This window comes from Orbicella franksi, chromosome 12 (assembly GCF_964199315.1).
Source record: "Orbicella franksi chromosome 12, jaOrbFran1.1, whole genome shotgun sequence".
In the NCBI taxonomy this organism is placed as follows: domain Eukaryota; kingdom Metazoa; phylum Cnidaria; class Anthozoa; order Scleractinia; family Merulinidae; genus Orbicella; species Orbicella franksi.
In genome coordinates, this window is record NC_138156.1 from 20,165,466 (window position 1) to 20,180,159 (window position 14,694).

General features: G+C 42.2%; 3 protein-coding genes across 3 annotated transcripts in view; 1 reads left to right on the forward strand and 2 right to left on the reverse strand.

The window, feature by feature from the left end:
• Positions 1–14,694, reverse strand: part of LOC145462531 (uncharacterized) — a 57,139-nt gene that overhangs the window by 35,553 nt on the left and 6,892 nt on the right. Inside the window, exon 2 of the mRNA XM_081446065.1 lies at positions 5,331–5,521. The gene's annotated coding sequence lies outside the window, so the exon portion shown is untranslated. The remainder of the gene's footprint in view (positions 1–5,330; positions 5,522–14,694) is intronic.
• Positions 6,200–9,546, forward strand: LOC145462293 (uncharacterized). Its single transcript, XM_081445793.1, has 2 exons — positions 6,200–6,289; positions 7,486–9,546. Exon 2 carries the CDS (start codon positions 7,522–7,524, stop codon positions 9,544–9,546), a length of 2,025 nt encoding a protein of 674 aa, XP_081301919.1. The 5' UTR covers positions 6,200–6,289; positions 7,486–7,521.
• Positions 11,057–14,676, reverse strand: LOC145462294 (uncharacterized). Its single transcript, XM_081445794.1, has 2 exons — positions 11,818–14,676; positions 11,057–11,306 (listed from the first exon to the last, which is right to left on the reverse strand). The coding sequence occupies exons 1-2, from the start codon at positions 14,674–14,676 to the stop codon at positions 11,175–11,177; spliced, it is 2,991 nt and encodes a 996-aa protein (XP_081301920.1). The 3' UTR covers positions 11,057–11,174.

The window sequence follows — 14,694 nt, forward strand, 5'->3', positions numbered from 1 at the left end:
CAAGAATACGTAATAGTCTTACGAGTTTTCCGACGGCAACTGTCAATCATTGTGTTTGTTTGCTTCTTTGATGATCGGTTGTTTTACCTAACTATAGCCGACCGATAAGTTCCTCAATTTGATTGGCTGCGGTTTAATTGCCATGCCAACATTGACGTCATTTAAAGTATATTTAGTTTCGGTGTAATGTTCTTGGCTTTGGATCAAGGCCATGGAATCAGTGGTCTATTGTGTTCTTTTCTACAGACATTAGATCCATGCTAGTGATTTCTCTTTAAATTCAAAGCACTGCACATACCTCGCTGACACGATGTGACACTAATTTCATTTCCTAAGAAAATGACAGTGACCTGTATCAGTTGTCAAGTGCGGAACTCAAGCAAATTCTAAATGCTTTTACAACGATCAGTCTGCATCAATAAATGTATTTTTGTTAGGATTAACAAGATGCAACTATAAGCTCTCTTCTAGCACCCAACGGCACAATAAACTTTAAAGTTGAAACTAGCATTTCTTCGACAGATGAGAAAAAAATCGAATGAGCGATTCTTGAGAAGTCATCCAGTCAAGACGAGGAATTTGCGAACAGGCAATTTTACTGTATTTGAAAATAAGGCTTGGTGCAAAAACCTTTGTTTTATTTGCATATTTACGTAAATGATTTGGTTTATTAATTCCAATGGGTTTGCACCAGTCTCGTTTTAAAACTGAGGGTATGGGGACTCGAAAATGAACTTGAATACAACGTGTAGACCATTTTCGAGTCCCATTACCATTGCAATATCAAAGCCGCTTCAAGCGGAACTATCCTCAAGCTACATAAGACAACAAAAATTGTTCAAGGTTCTGCACATTGTAAAAAAAGTACTTAAAATAAGACTTTTCACTGACTTCTGGCATGTAAAATTAGCTGGTGTTTGTTTGGGGTAGAGATGGATGAAAATTAATGACAATCAGCACGGAAAGTTGATATTGATAACTTAATTAAGACTGTTATAGGTAAGGTTTTCAAACCAAGATGTGGCGATAATTTTTCGAGCAATGGTCATGATGGTTACATTTGATGCTCTTTCATTAGATTTTACCTGAAGTGGTTAAGCTGACCAGATCGACATGGCCGGACCTTTCCTTGTGTCGTGTAACAAGCCACTGAAATGTCCATCCGATGACAAACTTTACGTCAAGCACGTCTTTCTTCGAAAAGGCATCCCGAATCCTCCAACACAACCGAGAGAGGTGAAAAGCTGTTTAATGATCAATCAGCTGCTTTCCGAAGCCGGAGGAAAACGAAACGTGTGGGACAAACTTCTCATAGTTGAGTTTTCATCTTATTCTGAAGATGAAATAAATAGCTTATTAAGCAGGGGCATCGAACACGACGGTTCGCTATATTGCTTTCTGGGGTTTTCTGCGTCTCAATTGAGGGCCAAAACATGCTTTTTGATCAAGGAAACTGACACGCAAGTTAGCGACAGGCGCGGAAAGTCTGGCATCTTAAGCAATGACATCTCATTTGCTGACAGAGCAGCTAAGATTCAGCACATGTTTGAACCATTCGAAAGAAGCTTGGAGTTAAAGAAAAACGAGGTCGAATGCGAGCGCAGCGCTAGCTCCAATGTGCCAAGTGGGTTGATGTCGCCCGAACTTGCTGAAACGATCAAGACAGCATGCAGTCTAGCTAACGCACCCAGCGTCATTCAAGTCATCTGCCCAGCATTTTCTGGCAAATTAGTGCGTTGCGATGAGATAACGTCTGCGGCTAGTGAAGAGATTACTCCTTCGAGTGGAATTAAGGCACTGTTAAGAATTCCAGATGCAGCAGACAACTGTCGTAACTCCCTAACAATGGGTATTGCTGACTACACCAAACCTTACAAGATGGGATACTTGGACGTTTTCTCTGTGATGTTTTTGGACGAACGGGGTGTAAAGCGTGATTATCTACTGGCACTGCAGAGCTTTTACCATCAACTGCTGGAAAACCTTGGAAAAGCCGATTTGACCCATGCCAAGCACTTTCTTCGACTAAATGGAAGAACAGAACTTTTAAGTAAAATAAAAAACGGGATGACGCCTGAGGCACGGGAAAAGATCTGCAAGATAAAAAGCGACGAAGTCAAAGAGATGCAAGATCATGATGGCACTAACCTCAGAGTTCTTGTTACTAAATCAAGAGAGGTTTTTGGAATTGTGGATCCTTACGACGATAACGACGACGCCCTTAAGTCAGATGAGTGCGTTTTTATCCCTAACTTGGACTGTTTGAATCCTCAAGAACGAGAAGAGTTTGAAAAAGCAGTTCAGGTCCTTGTGATTCCACTACCGTGTTACACATCTTCAGGTATTCGAGTACTCAAACTTGTCCGCGATAAAGGAGAGTATGACAACCTCAAAGACTGCCTCGTTTTACCGTTACCAACAGAGGAGCAAGTTGTTGCCAACAAGTACTTCGTTTGCTGGGATGCAAATCTCATGCTCCATAAATCAAAGTCCGTTCGCGAGCACATGACCAGCGCTTTGCGTTCTAATTGGAGTCAGGTTCGGAAGATATTCACTGCCCTTCCTTGCTCGAGGGAACCACCTCCGACGAGGCAAAGGTTTGAAGAAATGGAATCTTGTAATACAGAGGTGAAAACAGATGAGCCTTCGACCAAAAGCAAGCTTCAGGAAAATGCCAAATTTCAGAGTGATCTAAGAGAGTATTTCTCTACCTTTAAAAGCAATGACGGCCTAATTTCCCAAGCAAAGTCACTTTTTGATAAGTTTGCGTCTCATCCTGGGCATGGGCCATCGTGCTCCGAATGTCAAAAGCTCGGGGAGTACCTGTCGCCGGATTTTGCCTGGAATGCTACGAGCTACGATGCTGTTGAAAAATATCTCGCAAAGCTTAAGAAGAAATTTGAGAAGCTCAGCTCCGACCGGGAAGAAGCTCAAGATTCTGCAACTCAGTCTTCTACTCCACAGCCAGTTTGGAAAGAAATGACTGCAATTTTGAATGCTTTTATTGCGCCGAGCGCCCAGCAGAATGGATTTTTGTAGTATTTACAAAGATTTCCAACGCGATTCTGTACAAAGTGCTGTCGAGAAATGTCACGAGTTGCTCACTGCCTCTTTGAGCGAAGCACTTCTTTAGTAGTAAGTAATAAACAAGAGTTGACAATGCCAACAGCCACAAGAGACAACAACAACAAAAACAACAACAAAAAGCAAAGAAAACAAACAGACAAAAATGAACACCAGCTAAAAGAAACAACAGAGGCAGCATTTATAATGAACAAATGAAAACAGAGGTTCTGCAGTGGTGGGGGTATGTCGGATCTCATCAGTTTGGAAATAGAATTTTTTCTGTGTTTCTATCGCGTGTTAGTATAAATCTACTAGCGTTCTATCACGAATGCCATTCTCTGATTGGCTATGCTACTCACTGACTATTCTCTGATAGATAGTGAGTAGCGTAGCAGTGTCCCCTTGTTAACAAAATGAAGGCCGCCTCTTGGCGTTTTCGAAGTGTCTGTGAAGAGAATTTAGATAAAGTTTTGAACGACTAGTAGATTTATACTAAAACAATTAGATTATTCGCTCTCGATTTCTATGCGCCCTTGTCAACTATCACGCGATAGAAATCTCGACCTCATAATCTAATTGTTTAATAGAAACTCGAGTGGAAATTTGGGAGAACGAGAAATTCGAGCTACTCATATACTATCAGCCAGTAGAGTGCAGTGGTAGAGGTCGTCCACATAATGACAACATTTGCTAGTTTTTTTTTTAATGTTTCGAGGAGGATTTAGAAATGTTATTGCATAATTAAATTTTCAAGAACACTAACGAAAGGAAACTGACCGTTATCCAACTTAAAACCTCACAATTTGCCAATACTCAACCGATGAGCGCATTTGCACAGGCTCCAAATAACAATTTAATTCGCGCAATTTTGCTAAATAATGAGCTATAACTTCGGGAAATGATTGGAGATCTTGTTTTGAAGGAAATTTAGTGAGGATTTCACTAAAACAATTAGATTATTCGCTCTCGGTTTCTCTGAGGTCATAGTTAAATCTACTTTCGGCCTCATCAACTATCACCTCATAGACATCTCGAGCTCATAATCTATTTAAGTGTCGTTTTTGGGCGCATTTTTTTCAGAGTGTTATCTAACAGTAGTTTAAAAAATAGGCTGAGTATGCGTACACGCATTAACTCTTTTCGTTTATGTGACAGACTTAAATAATTGATGCTGTTATCAACAATAATCTTAGCTTACAAGAAAGAGGGTTGCTCTTTTTCAAACATTATGAAATATGCCAGTTGAATGAAGAGAAGCCATTTTTAGGAATTTGTTATGCAGTAGAACAATTCATTCGATCAAAATGTATTCAGTTAAAAAAAAAGAGAAAACGTAACTGAAAATGGAGATAGAAGAGCTAGAAGAAACTGAAATTTCCATCATGACGTGCTTTGTATGTCTCCAAACTCAGTGGTAATTATATATCTTTTACAAACGTATAATATCCCTTAAGAAACCGAATGTGACGTCATGACTATGTTTACAGTCAAACCACAATTTAATACAAAACACTTAGCTATACAGTTCATTATGTAACCAAAGCACTTAGCCGACCAATTAGATTGCTCGTTATATAATCAAATCACTTGGCCATCCAATCAACTAAGTTGTATTACAGTAAACAGAGTGATCGTCTGGTTGAGGGCAGTCCTTAAAAGGAATGTTTTTGGTGACTCTCAGTCGGACGTTCACAATAGACATACTACCTTAAGCTTAAGTAAGTCTGGCCATGGTTAACGGTCATATTTGCCTACTTTTTCCGTAATTAAATTTACATAAAATCTAGTAAATCTTATAGGCACAAGTACAGTCATAACCTTATTTTTTCAAATACTATTTGTAGAACTGAAGGTAGCTTTTTTAAGACTAGTGTATATCTAGAGTGGCCCTTGAAATTATACGCTGAAACTATATGCTAAGCTACAAGCAGCAAAGCTGTTTATTTGAAGTGTTGATTTGCTTAAAGAAAAACAATCCGATTATAGTTAGCAACAATATTTGCTTTTTTGCCAGTTTATCTTACAGTTACGAGTACAGCATCAGCTTCTGAGGAAGCTGGCTGTTAAGACTCAGTGTAAATCTCGAGTATAAATTAAGGTTGTACTTGCGCTTGAAACTATAGCCTTTACCAATATACCATTGTATATGTTATTAGAAGATTTCTATTGAAGTCATAATCAACAAAACTGTTTATTAAAAGTATTTCATTTGTAAAAAGGACGAAAGATCTTTCTAAAGTTTTGTTATGGTTTAACTTCCTTACCTCATTTTCCTCTACAGTATGTGTAGGAGGAGCGAATGTTCACAATGTTTAGGCCTTGCTTGAAGCGCGCCAAATCTCTTCAGAGTTGTTTTCATTCTTCTGGAGGCGCCTACAACTTCGGCACTTGCCATATAATATCCAAGCTGGGTTACTCGAACTTCAAACCAAATCAAGCGATCGCTAGTTTGATCCTGCGAAAATATACATGTGTCAATTGCATTGTTTGTTCCAGCCGTCGTCCAATAAAGACTTTTTCACATTTCTTACCAATCTCAAAAACCCTCGCGAGTATAGGGACTCGAGACTGGATCTAAGACATTTCTTCTCTGTAGTGACCTAACAAACTTACAACGTATGTTTATGCAACAGCTCTGTTGCTATGGTGCTAGTTATGCATTGAGTCGTCACGCAATCTCTCCTTCCTCTATGAGTGTCTGAGAGGGAGGGCGACGGGGAGGGGTGGGGAAAGCAACGCACGACGAATACAAAGAACGTCTGCGTGGGAGGTTACTTTCTTTCCTAGAAATGTGCTCACGTTTTCTAGAAATCCAGTCTGTTACACGTCATTACAATGTGTTATTTTGTAAGAAGCTTCAATCGCGGGATTGAAACGATTTATACAGGAATATGTACCATACTATGCCCTCCTAACAACAGTACCAAATAGCCAAAGGAAGGAACGATATTGGTTATGAAAAGGACGAAAATAATAGATCAAGGAATTTCTAAATCTAGTTCGGGGATTCCCCTAATTGTAGCTCATGCATTCCTGGATACGGCTCACGAACTATGCAAGTGAGTTGAAAGAATCTTGCGCGCCGCCATGCCGTGAACGCTGTCAACGCTCATAGTTTGCTGCATTCTAGGAAGCCGTCAGCTGCTGTCATTATCTGTGTTTATATGAAGTACTGAGAGAAGAAGGCATGTAGAGAAAACGAAGACACAGGCCACAGATAACAGTAGGTTGATATGAAAAATAATGCACTATCTGTCAGTCAAGTCGGATTATCGACGTCATAGCTAATGAACTCTGAACACCAAGAAGAAAAACTTTAAAATCGAACTTTCAAGTCATTTTAGAACAAATGATAGAAGTAATGAACAAGAGGTCGTTTCATTAAAAGCGTTCTTTAGCTCTCCTTTCGATTTGACTGCGAACAGAACTACGCAGGCATTTCAAAATTTCCATTGTTTACAAGGCACTGTATCTCTTATGGTTCTTATGAGCTTCCGAGTGAGGACGAAGAGAAGCGTAAGAGTTGGTCGAGGCCACTCCAAACTTCCCAAGTGCATCAGAACTTGACAGTGCACAGCTAAAAGCATGAATCAATTGTTTTATAATATTGCCAATGAAAATGGCGAAGCAAATTTAACTTTGCTGACGACATGAGCGTCGCATCATATTGTTATGATGCACCTTTACGTACACTAAGTTTGATAGCGAGACTTCAATAGCGCTTTATATCGACTAGCTAATAAGAAAGACTACTGTTACTGATGCCAAAGCGTTACAAGTCTCTTGTGCGATACCTGGTGTCGGAACAGATATATCATGCGAAAACAGCTTGGAAAAAAGCTAAAGACGAAAATATGGTATCGAATTACATAGGGAGGTTCTGATACCATAATATATACAGTGAACGTGCACACTGAAAAAAAAAAAACAAATCTTTCTCTTAAGAATACCCTATCCTCTCATATTTTATTAATACCTCTTCTACGCCGAACGTAAGTGAGTTTTTCAGTTCGGTAGTTCGGTATTCTTATATCTACCTAAACGTCTCCAAACGCAAACTTCCTTTACGCTACACACTCTGAGCATCGAGAATTTCTCGCCCCGGTGGAGTAATTCGTCTGATCGACTCTGCTTGTTTTTATTCGCTTTCATACAAATATATCACCACCATTTAATACGCTCTTTCATGGAATGTTCTAACAGTAATCTGCCAAGGCGAATAAATTAGAATCCGAGATTCCTGTGGGACCATCTTGTAATGCGCAGAACGTGTGCGCATTAACCAAGGAAGCTCCTTAAGCCCCGGCACCCAGAAGGAGTGTGATCAGAATTAAAAGCAGTTTCCAAGGTTGACTAACCAAAACCTCACAATCACACAACTTGATTTACTATACTGAGTAGCTTTTTGTCTCTCTGCAGCCACCAAGAGTCGATTGTAACAGTAACAAAGGTCTTATGGCTTATCCTGTTTGTATCACTGTTCCTGAAAACGCTGCTCCGCCCACCGATTGCGAAGCCGACTACATAAAACATGTGGATTATTTGGGGGAAAACGATAACGATTACCGATTCGAGTACAGGAAACTGGAAAGAAGTCTGTTGTTCGAGTACTTAAGACGTACCAATGGGAATGGTTCTTTCCCCGGTAACCTGATGTCTGTCTCTTTCAGTGAACCAATTGTGCAAAACGGGAGTAACAACTTTTGTGTAGGCATTTTGAAGAGGAACATATTTTGCGAAGGACGGCACTATCGTTACCTTGGTCATTCCGACAGTCAGTTCAGGGAGAAAAAGTGCTACTTAATGAACGCGTCGGAAGATGAAATTCACGATCTGTTGGCACGGTTTGATAACTTCGTTAAGATAACAGATGTGAGAAAGCGGGCCAAAAGAATCAGCTTGTTATTCGTTGGATTTGACCATATGCTAAAACTTGCTAGAGAGGATTACAAAGTCGAGCCAGACGTCAAGAGTGGACTTTTTGGAACAAAACCGCACGCTTTTACTAATAGCTGTGGTTTTATGTCAAATGGGTTTACTACTGAGGTGCGACGCCAGCTTGGCCTTAGCTATCCCGAACCTAGCGCCGTCCAAGTAAATTACCAAGGTTTTCAAGGTACGTTGGTGCTGAAAGATGACCCCACAAACGCCCCTCAGGTGCAGCTCCTCCAGTCCATGCAGAAATTCAACATTCCGAATAACGAGGTGCGTCAACATATTTGTTTCATAGGAATCTTGGATTATTCCAAGCCTCACATAAACGGGTACCTTGATACTCGATTGATCATACTTCTTCAGTCCAGAGGGGTGCCAATCAGTTATCTCCAAGCCCTGCATGAGGGTTATCTAGACTTGTTGAGGAAAATACCCGATGACTCCGCGTCCGCTCAATATCTCTTACGCCTGACTGGGAGAGATGCAGGAAATATCAGAAGTGGAATTGATAGACTTACGAGAGAAGTTTTGACGACCATAAAGCGTAATGAGATAGAAGAGATGATCGATCGTAGCTATGTTCTCCCTGCCGAAGACGACGAGCCACCAAGAAGTCCCGTGGTACGTGTCAGAATTTTGGTCCCCAAAGCTAGAGTAGTGTTTGGTGTTTGTGATCCTCACGACAGAGTAGAGAAGGGTCAGTGCTACTTCAAACCTACACTGCTAGATGACGAAGCCGGAGAATTTTCCTCTGAAGAACAGATCGTGGTCGCCCGCTACCCATGCTACCATCCTGGAGACATAAAAATTTTGAAGTTGACCCACGGGAAGCTTGGATACGAGAACTTGAAGGACTGTCTGGTGCTACCAGGAAAGGACCACGCGTTCGAGCGCTGCGGAGGAGATCTGGGCGGCAGTAAGTTCTTTGTCAGCTGGGATCAACAACTCGTACCAAAAAAAGCCATAAACCCGTGCAGTTATTCACCGACCATAAAGGAATATACATCCGAGGCCTGTGCTAAACTGCGCGCTAATGTTAAATGGCTATTCAAGCGGAACCGAGAGAGAAAGAAGAGATGTCGAGAGGAACTGATCGGGTATTTTGCCAACTTTACGGACGACCTGCCTCAAAGGATTGACAAGACTTATATAAAGCTTGCAGCAACCCATGGCCCATCTTGTGCTCAATGCAAACGGCTTAGCAAGATGTCTTACCAAGCCGCCAACCAAACGGTCGATAGAGACGTTTTGTCGCAGAAGTTAGCAATGTTTGAAAAGAATGAGACCACGAGGACCACGAGCTCTGCAGAAGCCTCATCGTCAGAGGGGTCACCTCTTCTTAGAACAGAAGAAGAAGGAGAAGAAGAGCCAGGAGATAGAAATGAAGACGAAGATGAAACAAGTGTGGAGATGACAAATTGTGATGGAACAGGAGCAGTGCGATTTTTTCGCGGCGCACGTCGTAAAACGCCTCAAATGCGTCACGAGGTGCGGAAACTTGAAGAACGAGCAAAAAAGTTTGTCGAAGAAGCATTACAGGAATAAATGTGGGACTTTATCCGTACGAATAAGCTTGCAGGCTAATTAAGCTGTAGCGTGCTGCAAAATCAAAATTTCTCAATAGATCGTTTTAGTTTTCTGTTGTGAACATAGGGAGCGCACAATCGGCCACGCCTCGTTGACCATTCGCTCATAGAACCTGGGCTCGTAGTCTAATTGTTAAATAGGAACTGGAGTGGAAATTTGGAAGAACAAGAAATGCTGCAGAAACACAAGCCACAGGCGAATGTTTCTACCGCTTTTTTGAATTCTCCCAAACTTTCGCGATGGTCTTTATAACTTGCAAGAAACACGGAGAAAATGCTTTTTATTTCTTTTGGAAGCCAATGTAAGAAAACGAACGGAAAATCACTCGTTTATTTTGATTATGAAAATGTAAATTTTTTTATATTTTTGCTGGCGCCCTCATTACGTTAACAGCCTTTGACTGGCGCTGTTTTCCTATTGAGTGATAGAGGCACTGTTTTTAGCGCGATTTTTCTTACAAGGTGTTATTTAACTGTAGTTAACAAAGAGGTTCACCATGCGTACATGTATTTATTCTTTTCGTTTATATGAAGAACCGAGATAGGTCTCGAAGGTCTGAAATAATTAATGCTGTTACCGACAATAACCTTAGCTTACAGGAAAGAGGGTTGCTCTTTTTTTAACTTTATGAATTTTGCCAGTAGAAGAGAGGTCATTTTTAGGAATATGTTATGTAATAGAACAATTCGAAAACTAATCTGAAAATGGAGACAGACAAGCTAGAAGAAACTGAAATTTCCATCACGGTGTGCTTTGTATGTCTCCAAACTCGGGGACAATTATATATCTCTTACAAATGTATAATATCATGCAAGAAATGCTATGTGACATCATGGCTGTTTACAATCGTACAACAGTCCAATGCAAAACACCTAACTATTTACAATATTTGCCTCATTAGCATAATCAATGCAGTTTCTTGTGGAAGTACAAAAGCATTAGTTCTGAATATTGAAAGGGCACAGCAGATTATCTGTCTCAAGGAATTTGAGCCCGTTGTATTGAACACTTTTTGTGCGACGCGGGTTTAAAAACTTAAAATTTTATTGTAACGTCAGGTTCACAGCGACTGTTGAAAGGCTCAATTGTCACTTGCTAGACAACTTGTCGCGATGAGACTAGCGTGTGTGGGAGATGCTTTACTAATCGAATAAAGCCAGAGATCACGGAAAATCAGCTGTGATTGACGGTGATTTAATTGACGATAATCGAACGTAAACTGAAATATAATGTAATGAATAAACTAATTACCAGATAATAGAAGATTACAAGATGACAAGAGTCACGAAACAATAATAGCGAACATTCCAATCATAACTGCGATATGACAATACTTCCAGTCAAACTTCCCAGTAAAGATACAATTAAAATCATCAGTGATCCCAAACAGATACGCATACTGCTAACTGTCCTAATACAATAAATGACAACACTCTAAAAATTTGAAAGCAATAAAATTGTACGATGCGATAAAAACGTGCTTGCGTGAGCGCCACTGAAAGCGATGTGGGAATTTACTAGCAAAGAAAGGACTTAACTGAATTACCAGAGATTCTTATAGGAAAGTTGCTAAACAGAAACCTAAGCTAGGGGGAGTGTGAACTATAAAGATCTATCGCTAAAAACAAGATGAAATAAAAACTTTGAAAACTGGGGCTCTGCCACGTGTTGGACTTAGTACAATAGGCTGTTGTATAAAAAAACCGAGACTGAAGGTACTTAAGGTTAAAAAACGTCAAAACTTGAAACTTATACTAAAAAGCAAGCATAGAAAATAGTTTGTACTTACACATCGGTTTCCGCTTGCACTCTAAATAGTCAAGGGTAGCTTAAAACTTAATTTACTTGAAAACACGTACTGTGCACGCACGATAACTGAAACTTGAACTACTGGCGGGAATATGTCGCTAACACTATCTATATACATCCACGTGTAAAAACGGATGACGTCATTGCTAAGCAACAAATTGGCGAATCAGAAAGAGTTAAGATTACTCACTTAATTAGAGAAGCCTCGATATAGTGTTCATTACATGGCTCCCCTGAAATATCCAGATATTTCACTAATCACTGTTTATGTAATTAACTAATGTTCAATGTCTACAATGTTCATAAGCTATATTTATCACGAAAATTAATGTCACAGTTCATGGTTGGCAGCAGGCTCCTCGGCCGGGACTACTCCGGTCTTTATTCAGGGGATGGTACAAGAAGTACCAGTTTCTGTACCGGTCTCTCCAGATACCGTATGGGTCCTGACCTCCTTCCTTTCTTGTCCAGGCAGGCATCTGGTAGAGCCACTTGAACTTTGCGGACTTGACCATCCTGGCTTGGGTAGACCGTGGCGACGCGGGCGGGTTGCCATGCATTCCGTGGAAGGTTGGTGTCCTTAACCATCACGACATCGCCGACACGTAGATTTCGACGAGGCCGCGTCCACTTCTGTCGTTCCTGAAGACTTAGTAAATACTCTTTTCGCCAGCGGGTCCAGAATTCGTTGACGAGGTGTTGCACACGTCTCCAGCGTTTGCGGGTGTACATGTCAGCTGGCTCGAATTTTCCGGGTGGTGAGAGTAGAACCTTAGATTTCATTGTCAGCAAGTGATTAGGGGTTAGCGGTTCTGGCGAATCTGGGTCTGAAAGGTGATTGGTGGTGAGGGGGCGGCTGTTGACTATCGCTTCCGCCTCGCACATTAGCGTCCTCAGGGACTCATCATCCAGCTGTGTACCATTGTTAGAGAGAAGTGAGGATAGGATTGAGCGCGCCGTCCTTATTTGCCTCTCCCATACTCCGCCCATGTGGCTTGCGGCTGGAACGTTCATCTCGAATTTGATCCAGTCACACTGTGACTTTAGGAGTTCTTCCTTAATACGGCTATCATTCATTTCTTCTAAAGCTTCTTTGAGTTCTCGACGAGCTCCTACGAAATTTGTTCCATTGTCGCTTCTTAGCTGTCTCACTGGGCCCCTACGACTTAGGAAGCGTCTCAACGCGTTTATGAAGGAGTCTGTGTCCAGCGAGGCTGCAGTCTCCAGATGGATAGCTGTTGACGACATACAAGTGAATAGGACTCCATAGCGTTTTAGCTCCTTGCGCCCTTCTTTAATCGTGAATGGGCCAAAGTAGTCTACGCCGCAATATGTGAAGGGTGGGCAGCTTTCTAGTCGGTCCTCGGGAAGGTCAGACATCTTCTGCTCAATAACGGCACCTCGCAGCTTCCTACATGTCACACAGGAAGCAATGACGTTGCTCACAGCGGACGAGCCTCCAATGATCCAAAAACCGCGGGATCGAATCTCGTTGAGCGTTATTCCTTTGCCTTGGTGTTTGCTGCGCTCGTGGTAGTACTTAATTATAAGGCTGGTCACGTGGTTGCCTTTGGGTAGGATTACTGGATGCTTCACCTTGTCCGAGAGATCTGCATGCTTGAGGCGGCCGCCAACGCGTAGGACTCCGTATTCATCGATGAACGGATCTAACTTGTTGATTGAACTGCGTAACTTCGCAGTTTTCTGCTTCGGGAAGGATCCCTGTTCTTCTGCTTCCCTTGCAGGTAACTTAAACTCGCCTTGAAAGGCCTTAGACTGTGCGGCGTGAATGATTGACCTTCCGGCCTCCTCCAAATCTTCAGCTGACACTTGGGCCACTTCGCTTGGTTCTTTGTTCACGCGTTTCCTTAGTTTCTGGATGTACTTCGAACAGAGTGCTACTGCTCGCCGGGCTCGGTACCAATCAGAAAAACGCTCGATTCTCTCTTCTAGGGTGGCCATTCTTTGATCGACTAAGGATGATGCCATGGCGACGGATTTCTTGACCTCTGGGTCGTCGTACTTCAAGTTATGTTCTTGTTCGTCATCGTTCAGCCATTCGCCTTCTTCCTTCCATAACATCTCTGGTCCCAGAATCCACCGCGAATCTCGGAGCTCATCGGTCTTCATTCCACGTGACGCTTCATCTGCTGGGTTCTGTTTAGTGTCAACATACCGCCATTGGCTTCTATGGGTACTGTCTTGTATCTCTTGTACTCTGTTAGAGACGAATACATGAAAACGTCTGCTTTCATTACTTATGTACCCAAGTACAACTTTGCTGTCCGTCCAGAAGAAGTCCTCATCGATCCGGTATTCTAGCTCACGATGAATCTGTTGACTTATCCGTACGGAACAAACAGCGGCGGTTAGCTCGAGTCTCGGGATGGTTACAGGTTTGAGTGGAGCTACTCGCGATTTTCCCATCACGAAAGCGCAGTGGACCTTGTTTGCATCATCTACGAGACGTAAATAGCTACACTGGCCATAGCCCCGGACGCTTGCGTCACTGAAATGGTGCAGCTCTGCTCTGACGACTTGACCGAAATCTTTAGGCTTGTAACACCGAGGAATCGTGACGCTCTGTAGTTTCATCAGTTCCATTCTCCATTTCTCCCATCTCATCTTCGTGTCTTCTGGTATTGGATCGTCCCAGTCCAAATGGAGACTGCATAACTCTTGCAGTATTGACTTTCCTTGAAGCATCAGGGGGGCTACAAAACCTATAGGGTCATATATAGAGCTTACGGTCGACAGGATACCTCGTCTCGTGCATGGTTTGTCTTGCAGGACGACGCTGAATTCGAAGCTGTCAGATTCGACGCGCCATTGAACTCCTAGTGTGCGTTCTAAGGGAAGTGCGTCCAGGTCTAGGTCTATCTCTTTAACTCCCTCTGTCCTGTCACGCTCGGGGATGTTCTTGATTACCTCTTTGCTGTTGGACAAGAACTTGTGAAGATTGAATCCTCCTTGGTGGCACATGGCTTTTACATTTTTCACCAGTTCTACTGCTGACGCTGCTGTAGCGACTGACTTCAAGCCGTCATCCACATAGAAATCGTTTCGCACGAAGTTGGCTGCTTGTTCACCGTATTCTCCCTCAAAGTCATTCGCGGTTTGCTTGAGTGCAAAGTTGGCGCAGCTTGGTGATGACGTCGCGCCGAACAGGTGGACTGTCATGCGATAGTCTATAGGATCTTTAGAAAGATCATTCTCCTCCCACCAGAGGAAGCGAAGCAGGTCACGGTGCTCGGGGTTGACGTGGACTTGATGGAACATGCCCTCAATGTCACATGT

Excerpts from the sequence above, each read along its gene's own strand:
- LOC145462293 (XM_081445793.1), top strand. The coding sequence starts at position 7,522 with ATGGCTTATCCTGTTTGTATCACTGTTCCTGAAAACGCTGCTCCGCCC.
- LOC145462294 (XM_081445794.1), bottom strand. The coding sequence starts at position 14,676 with ATGTTCCATCAAGTCCACGTCAACCCCGAGCACCGTGACCTGCTTCGC. Across the intron at positions 11,307-11,817 it reads TACGGTATCTGGAGAGACCG|TACCTTCAGTCTCGGTTTTT; the intron begins GTACAGAAACTG and ends TTTAACCTTAAG.